General features: G+C 43.4%; 1 protein-coding gene across 2 annotated transcripts in view; it reads left to right on the forward strand.

The window, feature by feature from the left end:
- Positions 1 to 13780, forward strand: part of COL19A1 (collagen type XIX alpha 1 chain) — a 391132-nt gene that overhangs the window by 305520 nt on the left and 71832 nt on the right. For both annotated transcript variants that reach the window (XM_019537606.1, XM_019537607.1), the window contains exons 31-33: positions 1404 to 1445; positions 4668 to 4721; positions 5942 to 5995. In XM_019537606.1, the coding sequence (XP_019393151.1) occupies positions 1404 to 1445; positions 4668 to 4721; positions 5942 to 5995 (150 nt within the window). The remainder of the gene's footprint in view (positions 1 to 1403; positions 1446 to 4667; positions 4722 to 5941; positions 5996 to 13780) is intronic.

Below are 13780 nucleotides of genomic sequence, written 5' to 3' on the forward strand. Positions count from 1 at the left end.
TAGCAAAAGAGTTACATTGCTAGGATGAGTACTTTAAGATGTAGAGACTGTTCATTTTAGGGTTTATTTTATGCATTATACTAACATTACATGTGTGGGAGCTTCACAGTCCTATAAAGTTTGGCACTGATGGACCCATAAAGTGCCACATATACTTCAGAACAAATTCTAGCCCCAGTGAACATGTAAACGTGAGGGTTTACAAGGAGACTATGAGTCTCAAGTGCCTACCTGAGGGCTAAATGTGTTCCTTATTATTATTCCTCTCTTCACTTCAAATCATTGAAGTCCCCACAGCTATGTTGATCCTAGTTTAAAACAAATACTGACAAAGAAAGACTTTAAAAAGGCAGATGAAACACTCAAAATTCCCAGAACAGCTGTTGAGGCTTGCTCTTCAGCAAAGTAAAAATACTTAGTTACTAACAGAAGACCTATCCACACTATTAAAAATAGATTTTAAAAATGGTTAAATTCACTTGTGGCCTTATTGTTTTAATGTCATGTGGCTTCATGCTTTACAGCTTAGCTGTAGTTTGAAATAGGATTAGTTTTGGATAATCAATGAGACACAGTGATGATGCTATGAGTGCAGAGAAAAATTGGCATCCAAAAACCTTGTTAGCGTTTGGAAATGCAATGTAAGGATGATGCTATAAGTGATCACAGTGATGGTGCTATAAGTATAGAGATGCCCCTTGCGGGTGGTTGATTTAAATTTGGGCAGAGCAGGAATAAAGGGGGAGTGTAGTTACAGCACCCCTAGATCCACTCCTGGAAAGGTATCTTGAGTCCAGTGAAGGGTGCCTTTCATCCAAGAAGGTTGAGAACCATTGTTCTAGTACTTGGGAACTTGTGATATCTTTCTTCCAAATCCCTGGCCCTGTCTTATTATGATATGAAGTCAGCCTCTTAACTGTTGAGCACTTCTCTTGGTATTGGCAGTTCCTTAGCCTTTGAGATGTCTACATACAAATACAAGTATTGGGAATAAACAGGAAGAACTGGAGATCCTAGATGTATAGTTTATTTTTAGGAAGAGAAGATAGGACCCCATACCAAAAAATATAATGCAACTACTTTTTGACACATGCATAGTTCTGTTCTCTGGTTTTCAGTCTCATGAGAGTGCTGCTAGACATACCAAGAACCTCTCTAACATTGACCACATAATTTTTCTTTTTTGGCATGTAGCATGAGCCTTTGACTCTTGCTTTTATTGTTATGATTGTTTCTTTATTTTTCCTGAAAGATGTAATGATAGACCACCTTAATTGTGACTCAGTTAAGTAACAGTATAAACTGTGTCAATACTATGAACACCATTGACCAAATATTAAAGATACTTGCTACGTAAAGCATATTCAATATGTTATAAGCTTATGTGCATGTTTCTTTTTCAGATTGCACTTCCACTTGTGGGAGACATGGGTGCTTTATTGAAGGTAATCTTTCTATGGGCATGAAAAGCATGAGTAGAAACATGGATTCTGATGGTTTTGTTATGGAGAGTTGGTTTTTACTATGCTGTGCTTGGCTTGTACTGGTCAGACCTGGTGAAGAATGCCTTGCATTTGAAAGCTTATCAAAGGGTGCTGACAGATATGCAGCTCCCTAGTCTAACTCATGATGCTTCACAGAAAGCATCATGAATTAGACCAAACCTCCCAATCCAACACATGTTCACTGTTGGATCAGGAGGGTATGTGATCCAGCTGTCTTTTGGAGCTGATGTGTGGAAAAGAAGCTACAAGTCTGCAGCGTCTGTCCCCTAGCCCCACCCTGTACTCCAGTCTCCTGTGCTGTCTCAGGATGGGAAGGGAGGAAGACAGGGGAGGAAGTTCAGTCTCGGGTTTTCACACCCTGGCTGAAGTGGGGGAGGGGGAGGGGTGTAGATTGGAGCCCCCCACCTAGGGGTCCTCAATCCACCCAGCCCACCCTCCAGTCTGGCTAGGGAACCCACAGACCAAACTCACTCCCCTTTCTTCCTGCCTTCCCAGTCTGAGTACAGTGTGCAGAGCAGAGCTGGGCTGTGTCAGTGGAGCCCAGCTCTGTGCAGAGGCAGGGGAGGGATGTTCGATCTGGGGTCTCCCCAGCCATGCTAGAGTCGAGGGGAAGTGGATTAGAGCCCCACCACCTCATGGGGTGTGCTCCACTCCACCTGCCCCACCCTCCAGCTCTGGATGGGGAACATCTAGACCAAACTCACTTCCCTCTCTTCCCTTCCCTCCCATTCTGAAGACAATGTATGGAGCAGAGCCTGGCTGCATCAAGCAAGCTCTGCTCCTGGCAGCACTGACAGACATTAATGTAGGCACTCTGGAGAATCCTCATCTGAACCTCATATAATGAGGATTCACATTGTCACCTGATAGGGCATTTTTAAAGTGTTCTGAGGGCATTCACTTTTGTCAGTGCACAGCTGTAGAGCTTTTTCAGTAGCCAATTGCACAACAAACTGTCACTTCTGTCAGCATCACTGTCATATCTATCTGTGTCCTAACTGTATGCCAACTATGCAACTGTTCCAACAAAAGATACCATCCTCAGAAATCCTTGCTCCTCTCTTTTTTTCAATATGAATGAACTTCTCAAAGTAAAACAAGTACTGGTGTATTTTCATAGGTTGATTTTTAATTTGCAGGGCTTTACCATAGATAATGGATCAGTATAGGTTAGGGTATAAAACATTTGAGACAGACAAAGGCTTGGCATGCCTGTCATTTGGAAAGTTTGGATTCTGGACATCCTTCTTGCCCTTCATTAAACCTCTCAATTCTTTCCTTGACTAGAAACAAATTAAGTTTCTATGCCTGTTGTCTATGCTTTTAAGAAAATATATACCTGATAAAAATGTTTGCTATGCACTAAACTGAAACCAGCTTAGTTAAAATTGTGCTGTGCATCCTTGGAAGCTTTCTAATCAATAAGAAACTGAGCATGCTAGGGTATGTGCAGGGTTGAGGAAATTATAGCATGCTATAGTCCAGCTTAAACAGACATTCTTTTAGTTATTTTTTAATGATTCTCAAACAGGTATGTATGAATATGATTTTTCTTGCCCAGCTGTTGGGATATTAGATAAAATGCTTGATATATTATTGCTGCTTGCCCACACCCCATCAGTGCTTTCATTTGAAATAAATTGTCACTACAAACATTATGTCGTCCTCCTTTTCCATTCCAGTGTTTGAAATAAATAGCATTTGGGGGTGGGGGAAGGAGTCTTGGAGGTTCTCTGGTAAGAAAAAAGTCATTTTTTAGTAAATGATGTTTGGTGGAATTTACCATAATATATAGAAAAAGGTTGTTTATAGAAGCAATTTTGTGTGCAATAAATAAGCCATCTCTAAGGTGAGGTATAATCTATTCTTTATGTTTTAAATATATTAACTCTTTTCAGGTTGTTGCTTATTTATTCTTCATCTGTGAGTCCCTTTTTACTGGTTTTCACTCTGTCTTTCAAAACTACTGTCTTCCCTCTGTAATATATGCCACACGCTTTGCCCCATCTAGATCTCATGGATTCTTCCATATTTCATTCCATGTCTCTCCCTGGTTGTGCTGACATTCATGATTAATTTCTATCCTCAGGAAGATAAAGTTAGAGATTTTGGTTACACCCATTGGAACTGGGGAGGGTAATGACCCCCCTTCATTTATGTTCATTTTAAGGAATGCTACAATGGCATAGGGCTTAAACAAAAACATAAGTAGATGGCACCACCCAAAACAAGGCAGTCAGGCATGTTCAGGAATTAGATATAAGTGGTCAGAGGTCTTTCTTTGGGTACACTTTGCATGTGAGCATTGTTTGTGTGTATGCTAGGGAGAGAGAGGAAGAGAAAAAAAGAGAGCAAGCTTATATGCACATAAGCACACAGGCATAGAAGTTCCAAATACAACCTGAACAATCATCAGTGGTGACCCTGAGAGAAACTTAGAGAGAGGGGTCTTTTGGTTGAAAAAGACTTTGGATACTATTAATGTTTGATCCTCCTGTACTCATAGAAACAGAACTTCTCACATTCATTGTGAATTAATTTAAGATTACATCTAAGAAATACCTGATCCTTTCAACAGGTTTCCATCCTAACTGGAACAATTTATAAGACCCTAGGTTTTAAGGGGAAAAAAAATTCTTAAATTTTGAAAATTAAGTACAACTCTATAAAACCTGGGATCACAGAGCTCACAAAGCCCTGAATAAAATTTAAACTGAAATCTATTTGGATGCATATCTACAGAATTATAATAATCCAGGTCATCTACACTTGAGTCCTACAATCTGTTTTCCTCACTTTGCCTTCATAACATGCACTATTCTTTTTTTACTCACAACTCCTAGATTATCACTAAAATTATACTACAGAAAGATTTTAAATAAGTAAAATGCCAGTGTCTCAGGTTGTTTTGAATGTATTTAGTATCTCTATGTAAAAGGCATTCATGCCAGTGTTATATGCATCTAACAGAATGTTTGCAGCAAATGCCAAGCTAGTGCTCCCAGTTTAATAGATGACAATAGGCAAAGGAGTAGCAGGTTTGCCTGACAGGCATAGTCATAGGCAAAGGCACAATAGTAGGAAGCTCCTTATGGGTGGGAGCCTTTATACTTTGTTAAAATAGTTACCCTGCCCCCGCCCCTCTTTTTTTTGGCTCTCCAGGGTGATCCTGGACCACGAGGTCCTCCAGGTATACCTGGTAGAGAAGGGCCAAAGGTAAGTTTATGAAATGAGTACTTTGGGTTTTTGTTCCATAAAAATATTATGCTAAATCTTCATAGTATCATCGTATCATAGTTCTTAGGGTCAGAAGGGACCTAAACAGATCATCAGGTCCGACTCCCTGCCCCAGGCAGGAATGGGTGCTAGGATCATATCACCCCAGCCAAATCTCCGTCCAGCCTTCTCTTGAAGACCCCCAAGGTGGGAGAGAGCACCACCTCACTTGGGAGCCCATTCCAGAGCCTGGCAGCCCTAACTGTAAAGTAATGTCTCCTGATGTCCAGCCTGAACCTTCTCTCTAACAATTTGTGGCCGTTATTCCTCATAACCCCAGGTGGTGCCCAAGGGAACAGAGCCTCCCCCAATTCCCGCTGGTCCCCCCGGTGAGTTTGTAAACGGCCACCAGATCCCCTCTCAGCCTTCTCTTGTGGAGGCTGAACAGTTTCTTGTGCACCTGTCTTATAATCTTCTCTGTAGTGTCTCAACACTTTGAAATCTTTAATATGTTTATTATGTCAATGCTGCTGGGGAGTAGAGAAGTGCTATTTTTATTCAGTCCAATTTTATAGATAGGGAACTAAGGTACAGAGAAAGACTGAGTTGGCCATGCAAGACATTTTTGACAGCGGAGGGAATTTTTCATGTCCCAGGCTAGTACCACAATCAGTAGACCATTTCACATCCTGAATTCTTGCAACTCATTATTTGTGTGAGTTCTTCCCTTGATTTCAGTGGGACTTGGCACCCAATCCACAAAGGTATTTAAGCACCTAAACTCCCATTAAAATCAATGGGAATTGAACAAGCTCTGGTATCAATAGGAATCATGCTTCACTGAGTTCTGACAGAAAACTATATAATCTAATATCTAAATCTCTTAAAGGAGAACAGAATAATAATCAGAAAACATATTCTCTGTTAAGAGGAATGTCTAAATTAATTGCAGCTTATCACATTAAACTCTGAAGCAAGGCTCAGCTCTGTGGGCTAGATTCAGCTGCTGAATAAGCAAGCATAATTTCTATTGGGAAGCATGTTTTATATCTTCCAGCTTAGAATTTGGCCCTTTGTCCATTTTATGGTTTCTTATTGTTCCTATGTAAACTCCATGTTAAGCTAGTTGAAATAATACACATCACGAAGCCCACAATAGCCCATGAACTTTGGTGGCCATAATAAAATACAGTAATAGTTGAAATCTTATGTCTTCATAGGGAAGCAAAGGTGAGCGTGGATTTCCTGGAATTTCTGGAGAGAAAGGTGAAGAGGTAACATTATTTTCATTTCTATAATGATTACATTCTAGTTATTGTTATGTTAATTTGTTATATTGTCAATTATATAAAGACAGTTTCATTTTTCATTTCATCATTTATTTTCAGAGGTTAATGTATATTTAAATACTGATGTTTAGCAAAGTGTCCCACATGCAGCAAAAAATGCACATCTGCCAGATATGTTTTTAAACATTTTCGCCTGTTGCAATAAATTTGCTTTGACTGCATGAGAGTCCCCCTCTTATAACTCACTTTCCAAACACCTGTAAGTTTATTAATTTATTGGCAGGAGCATCCATGGCCAAAGTAAATGTTAAGCTAATACTGGAAAATATTTAGAGACTGAATTTCAAATTTGTAAATAGGAATATTCGCACCAGAACTTTGATTCCTAAGAATTATTGTCATCCAGTCAGGAACTGGAAGAAATACTGGTACCAGTCAAAACCAGTTCTCCCATTCTTAATATGATAGATCTGTGCTGATGAGCTCAAGAGTAATCTTCTGTCAAAAGAATTTACTAAAATGATTTGAGCAATATATAAGGAAACAATGAATTCCTCAGGAACACTTTGTCAGCTGAAATAGGTAAAATAAAATACAGTTTTCAGCCTATAACATTCATTGAGTGCTCAAACACCAAAGCATGCAAATTAGAACCTGTCCAATATTACTACTAAATTTTAAACTATATTCCTTTGATTCAAGGCAAAACATTGGAAAAAATTTCACAGTTTTTTTTAATTCATAAAATGATTAATCTTTTATTGTTTTTATAGATTTTATGATACAAGACAAAAGTAAGAATGGACAGGAGGAGAAATAGAACATAAAAATGATTATTTGAAGGTGATTTTGAAACTAAAATCTTCTTTAAACATAATCCATCGTTTTAAAGGGTGTTCAGTGAGGGGTATGCAGAATATAACTGTAATAAGCGGGTGTCCCAGGGCTGATCTCATAGTAGATCTGCCCACTTGTTTCCGGGCTAGCCAGCCTCCCATCTCACCTTCCATGCCTTGATGTTCGCGATTGTCTCATGTTAATCAGGCAGAAGGCTGCCCTTTACCTTCCCTGATGACAAGGGCCTCTGTATGTGCTCCAGCTTTCCCTTGACTTGTCCCATGCCTTGCAGATGTTTCCTCCAGCTAGCTAGTACTGGAACCCGAGCTCCAGAGTCTGACATGGGACTCTCACTCCCCACCGGAGCTCGAGGTCCCAGCACCCTCACACTGGGTTCCTTATCCTGGCCTCACACCTGGCCTTATAATATTCTCCTACACATACTGGGCTCCCAGCCCTATCTCTGGGCCTATAAGCCCCATCCTTAGGCTCCAGGCTCCATCCTTGGGCTCCAAGCCCCGCCCCAGGCATTTAACTCCTCTGTCTATCTCTGGGCCCCAGGCCCTTCTACTATGGGCTCCAAGCCCCTCACAATATGGACTAGGGCTCCAAGCCCCATCCCTCTACGAAGCCTAACATCCAGCTCCCCAATATGCCCAAGGCTCTCCTGTGAGACTGGGGCTGCCACAGGTCCCTCCACCTGGCCTGGGCCCCGCCTTGGTGCTCACAGTGAGCCTGGGCTCCCCCTGTCTCAGATCAAAACCCACCAGGGATGTGGGGGCTGGGGTTTTCAGGCGCCCTTACACGCCTTTCACTGGGGAGGTAACTGCCTTGGTATTTCTGGGGAGCTACCCCACCACAGGTAGCTCCACCAGGCCACCCTTCTCCAGCAGGGTGCAGTTTCAGGTCATGCCCAGGACCGAGGGGCCTCCTTCCCCATAGCCCCAGCCCTTACCTCTAATTGGTGCTGAGCAGAAGCTTAGCCAGTGCTGACCCTCCGGCTTATGGCAGCAGACTGCTGCCTATGCCCTGGTAGGTGGCAGAGGCCAGGGTGCTCTGTTACAATGGTTCATTGGCCGAATCCGGTCTGCAAATTAATTGGATCCACCCACAGCTGCCCCCACAGTGCTCTGCCTAGGGCCAAGCTCCACCTAAAGCAGCCTGTGTCGTGCTTTCACCTGCTCCAACCAGTAATAACAGAGCTGCTCCCGGTTACGTGCTCAGGTAGTGTTTGGCTGTCCCTTCCACCACCAGCGCCTCCTACTCCTGCCCCTGCTGTGTCACTCTGAGCAGGGAGGGAACTGCAGCCGAACAGCTCCTGCCCCACATGGAGGGCTCCAGCTCCAGCTCCTGGCCAACTTCCACTCACTCAACCGCCCAGTGCCATGAGCAGCTACCTGAAGGTGACTGAGTGAATGGAAGGCAGCTGGGAGCTGGATCCCTGCGAGTTGGGGCAGAAGCTGCCTGGCTGAAGCTCCCCCCCTCCAGGAGTGGTACAGCAGGGGCAGAAGGAGGAGGGAGAGTTGCTGGAACTGGGGGAAGCGGAGCAGTAGTCAGACAGCTGCAGCTGCACCAGGAGTAGCCCCACTGGGAAGCTGTCTGCACTGGCCATGGCAGAGGCCGGTGAGCACAGGTGAGAGCATGGTGCTGACTGCCCTGGGCAGGAGTGGGAGGGACTTACCCTCATGTGGAGTGCCACGGGGGCAGCCACAGACTGAACCTACACCATACTGTTCAGGTGAGCTCTGCTGTACATGCCCCTGGGAACTAGCACCTAAGCAGCTCCTCCCACCACCCACACATACACCACCCACACACACACACAATATTCAAGAGTAAGACTTTATTTTGAGTTATTATGCAATTGCCTCTATATATGCTACTCAAAAAAAATCAGGATGAAAAATATTTTTTAAATAAAATTAAAATATGTTATAGTACTTGTTTGATTTTTAGCATATGATTTGTTTTTTATCTATAATTTGTTAAAATTATATCTTCTAAAAGATTTTGCATGTGTGGCTCACAACAGGTCAACAAAACTCATTAAGTGGCCCTCCAACTGAAATTATTGCCCATCCCTGAATTAAGCTACCTGTAAGATCATAGACAGATCCAGGCTTTTAAAAAGAGGGTAGGAGTAGTACACAGCACTGCAAGGGTACCTGCACTTCCCCACTTCCAGCCTTCCCCCTCCCACTGGTGTGGGCATACCCCTTTTTTAAGTCTCCAAACCAGGTAAAAATCTTCTGTTCCCCCTCACCTTTGGGAACCCTATCCCTCCCCCATCTCTCCCTTGGGTCATCTGGAGAAAGTAGCAGCAGCAGGTGTAAGATGACAAGAATAGGAGGATGGGGAGGTGCCACTGAGTCCTGGGGAAGGGATGGGGTACCAGACTGGGTGGATGGCTCTCACCTGCTTCAGGGACTTTAAGTCTCCAGCTGTTGCTTCTGCACAGTGATCTGAAAGTGGGGTACAACTATGCCATTGTGTCCTCTCTGGATGTGCCTCTGTGTAAGATGTTTACCAAGGTTATGGTAGAGGGGTCTTTTTACCTTTATATGATATGCTTCTTATTCTGTACAAGTCAAATAAATCCAGAAAAATTGCTAATTATAATCATGAACTAATGTCAGAATTAAGCATCCAATATACATCTTCTGATAAATAAGTAAGCACGTCCAACTTGTGCTGTCTTAATTCTGATGTAAAGAATCAGAACAAAAGAAGTATTAAATATATTCCCATATTGCAGCTGCTTTTCTCAAGAACTCAGCAGATTCCCCAAGTATTAATCTGGTATTGGAAATGATCATGCTTTTTATTTCCTTTGAGAAAACACTATCTAGAGAACTTACTATTTTTCAACTTCTTAAATGCTCAATCTCTAATTTTGGAATGCATACTTTAAAATAAAGTTAGTCACAAATATGATCCAAATAACATTCTATTAAAAATGAGATAATGGTAAGAAAATATCACATCCTTCCTCAGTGTGTACTCTAGAATATCTCTTTGTCATGCATTCAGCAACAGCATGAGACACAGAGAAGCAATTTTAAACAATTCTGACAGCTTCTAACTGTTGAGAATCAAAAGAGATTTTAAAGGCAATTGAGAAGGTAATAAGAAAAGGGCCGGGTTATAATTGGCAATTAGTCTTTTAAAAGGACTCTAGAGTAAATTCAGTCTAAGTAAATTTTTATTGATTCAGTAGGGTGCCAAGCTAATTCAGTCAATAGCTAAGCTTTTAATAATGCTCCCTTGCTGTCTAATAGCTGGTTAGGCACTCCAACACTCTTTGGCAGCTCCTGCATATCAGCAATAGCTGTAGGTTACTACCTTTTAAGTGGGTGAATGAATGTTATTTCCAGGAGAGTATGTAATAGAGATTATCTTCCATTAATGAGTCTGAAACTCCAATGGTCTTTATGATTTGTTTTGCTTAGCAACAAAACATAGATGATGGTTTAGTGCCTCATCTAAAGTTCATTGGAACCAGTGGAAATTCTCACAGATACAAGTGGATTTTGGAAAAGGCCCTTAATGTTTATTTATTTAGATTTGTAGCAGGATGGATATGTAAACCAAAAATGTATTCATCAAAATAAGTGAGTCAATGCTGCCCCCATTTATTTCAAAGTTAAACTTTCACTGATTTCAGTAGGATAAGGATCAGATATTCTGCCTAGTACACAAACATCTGTAACCTGAGATTCCCTTTTATCTTGCCTCTACCTCCTTCATGTTCCCTTGCAGTGTCTGGTCTCATAAATTAATTCTAAATTGAAAATGTCATTAGTAAGACTAGTTCAATTTCGTGAAAATCCATGGTAGGAAATTTATCAAGTGCTATGTAGACTGCAATAACTAGTTCAAACATGCATTTCTTGAAGGCTGCTGTGACATTAGTAATGCCTGTTAAATGGTAATAAAATTAACTCAGTGTTTATATAAACCTGTTGTGGTCACTGTATATTACAAGGTAGGCTACATATGGCTAGGCTTAACTAATTCAAAATCAGGTACAGATCCCACAGAAGAAGATCCTTCTACCAAAGTTCGCAGGGATGAGGTCTTCTTAAACATCAGTGTCTCCCATATCAGTGGACTCTCACTCTAATTCTTGTTTCTCCCTTCTTCCCTGGTTTCTCCTTTTCCTCTTAACTCTTCCAATTCCCCTTCAGTAGTCCCTCTTTTAGAGACCTTTCATCCTGGATATTCTTCTCTATACCCTTTCAGTGATGCTTTCCTGTGCCCTTCCTTTAACATGAGGTGTTGTAGTATAGCGGTATTGGTTGTATTGTTTTAGGAATAGGTTTGACAAGAATTTGTATGGAGTATTTTGCATAATCATGAACCAGCTTCAGCTGTGCGTTGGACTAACGGTGAGATTACACATTAGAGTTAGCAAGTGCTAATTCTAAGAAATGTTAGTCTGTGTTCAGGTTAATTAGTGCTAGGGATCAGTAACACATTGGAGTTAATGCTGTCTCTAATGTGCACTGCTCAGACCTGCTGCTAGAGGGCAGACAAGCAGGGACCTGGCTAGAGGCCGCAAGTCTGCTCCATACTTGACCTGTTTGCTGGCTCTCTAGCCAAAGTATAGAGTGGAGAAGAGAGGAGAGGAGAAAGATTCCCTCCATGCTGCTTGGATCATGCCCCTCAACCCCACAAATCACCCTGCTGCCTCCCATCAGCGCCTGGATAACCCCTCCCACCCCTGGATTGCCCCCCCTACCCCCAGACAAACAACCCCCTGGCAGACCTAACCCTACCTCCAGGTCCCTCTCACTCCTCATCCCACTCTGACTTACCTCCTCAGCTCCTGACAGCAAATGCAGATAAAACTGCCACTGAGAGTGACTTACAGGATGAGGATTTGATGGGCTGAGGTTGTGGGTGTTGTCGATATGGGGAGGGGAGGAGCTGGGGGGCTAAAAGTAGGCTGGTGCCAGGGCTGCGGTAGGAAAAGCACAGCCCTGGGGCTGAGGCTAGCAGCTGGGCTTTCCCAGCCCTAGGACTGTGCTGGGAACTGTACAGAAGTTCAGTTAAATCAGTCTAGTGGGATCCAAGCTAAGTTAGATTACCTCAGAGGTACTTTTACCTTAGATCAGTATCGATTTTTTCAGAATGATCTAACTGTTCTGAACTTATCTATGAATCTTACCTTCGTTTTCTATGAATCTATGAAAATTCGGTACAGTTCTCACATAGATCCACCTAACCCAGGGCTATGCAAAATATAGCCCTCAGGCCAGATTTGGCCTGCCAATTGATTATATCCAGTCTACAGTTGCCCCTGCAGCACTGCATGGAGCTGAACTCCAGCCACTTCCACCCAAGGGCAGCCCAGGCTGTACTCCTGCCCTGCGCCTGCTAACAGCACCACTCTGACCCTGGCTAGCACACACACCTCCCAACATTGCTCCTCCCAGTGCTGCTGCAGCCACCCCAGTATTGCTCAGCTCCTCCCTCCTCCAGCAGCTCTTCCTCCTCCTCCTGCCCTTTCTGCACTGCTCCATGCAGCACACAACATGCAGAACCAGCAGCGGCCATAAGGATGCATGCTGGGCACCACATACCCAGCCAGGCAGAGGAGAAGCTGCAGCTGGGTGGCTCCTGCTTCAGCACGTGGGGCTCCAGCTCCTGCCACCTTGTACTCACTCCACCTGCCTGGCATGATATGCAGCCACCTATCAGTGGCCGAGTGGGTGGAAGGAGTCCAGCAGCTGGAACCCCATGCATTGGGGCAGGAGCTGCCAGTGCAGGCTGCCCTGGCCAGGAATGGCTGGGGCTTGGCCCCATGCAGAGCACCACAGAAGCAACCGTAGGTTGTATGGTGGGGTGGACTTCACCTCTACCTGTACCTGCACCTGCGCTGCACCTGCGCTGCACTGCCCTTGCAAGTTCTCCTGCCCACGCCCCCTTCCCTGCTCCTTCCATCCTCCCATCCACAGCTGGCTCCCAGGACTTAGTGCATGAGCAGCCCCCCCACACACATGTATATGCCCCCCCCACACACACACACACACCCTGACACACATACCCCTCACCAACCCCCTCAAAACCTTGCACACACACACCCACTCCACACCTCCGTACACACTCCACAGACCCCCCCACACACCATCCCACTCACCACACATATACCCTTCACCCCCCCCACAATATACAAGAGTAAGACTTTATTTTGAGCTATTATGCAATCACCTCCATATACACTACTGCAAAAATCATAAATTTGAACAAGAATTATTTTTTAATTAATTTTAAATATATTATCATAGATGTTTGATTTTTAGTATATGACATGGGGGGTTTTTTATCTATAACTTGTTAAAAATATATCTTCTGAAAGGTTTTATTTATGTAGCTCTCTACCACTCACCAAAACCCACTAACTGGCCCACCCGTCAAATAATTGCCCACTCCTTACCTAACTAGTGTAAGGTCCACATCTAGGTGTACTAAGTTAGATTGAGTGGCCATTTGTAATCTAGCCTTCCCCTCACTTCCCTGTATGCAGCCTCAATTGCAGGGCCTGGCAGGAGCTGGACATGGACCTGCTGGGTTGGCATGATCTACAGGGACCCCAGGAGCAGACAGGGAGGGGGAACCCCCTGACAAGCACCTCCACCACACTTGTGGCTTATTTGGGCATCAGAGCATCTGGGGGTGGAGGAACTGATAGCAGCAATTGGGGTGGCAGAGATACAGCAGCAGACCTAAATTTCTGGGCCATAAAATAGAATTATGACGACTAATTGGGACAATAGTGGGCAGTAGTTCATAAGCTAGGTAGCACAAAATATTGTATCATAAAACAGTTCATGACCAAATATCGTTATCAACCACCTACGTAGGTCAAACAATCTGGAAACTAGGTAGAAATCCGTATTGTGGCTAGATAGTGTGTGGTAATGTTCCAAA

The sequence above is a fragment of the Crocodylus porosus genome, unplaced genomic scaffold (assembly GCF_001723895.1).
Source record: "Crocodylus porosus isolate Cpor-Errol unplaced genomic scaffold, CroPor_comp1, whole genome shotgun sequence".
In the NCBI taxonomy this organism is placed as follows: domain Eukaryota; kingdom Metazoa; phylum Chordata; order Crocodylia; family Crocodylidae; genus Crocodylus; species Crocodylus porosus.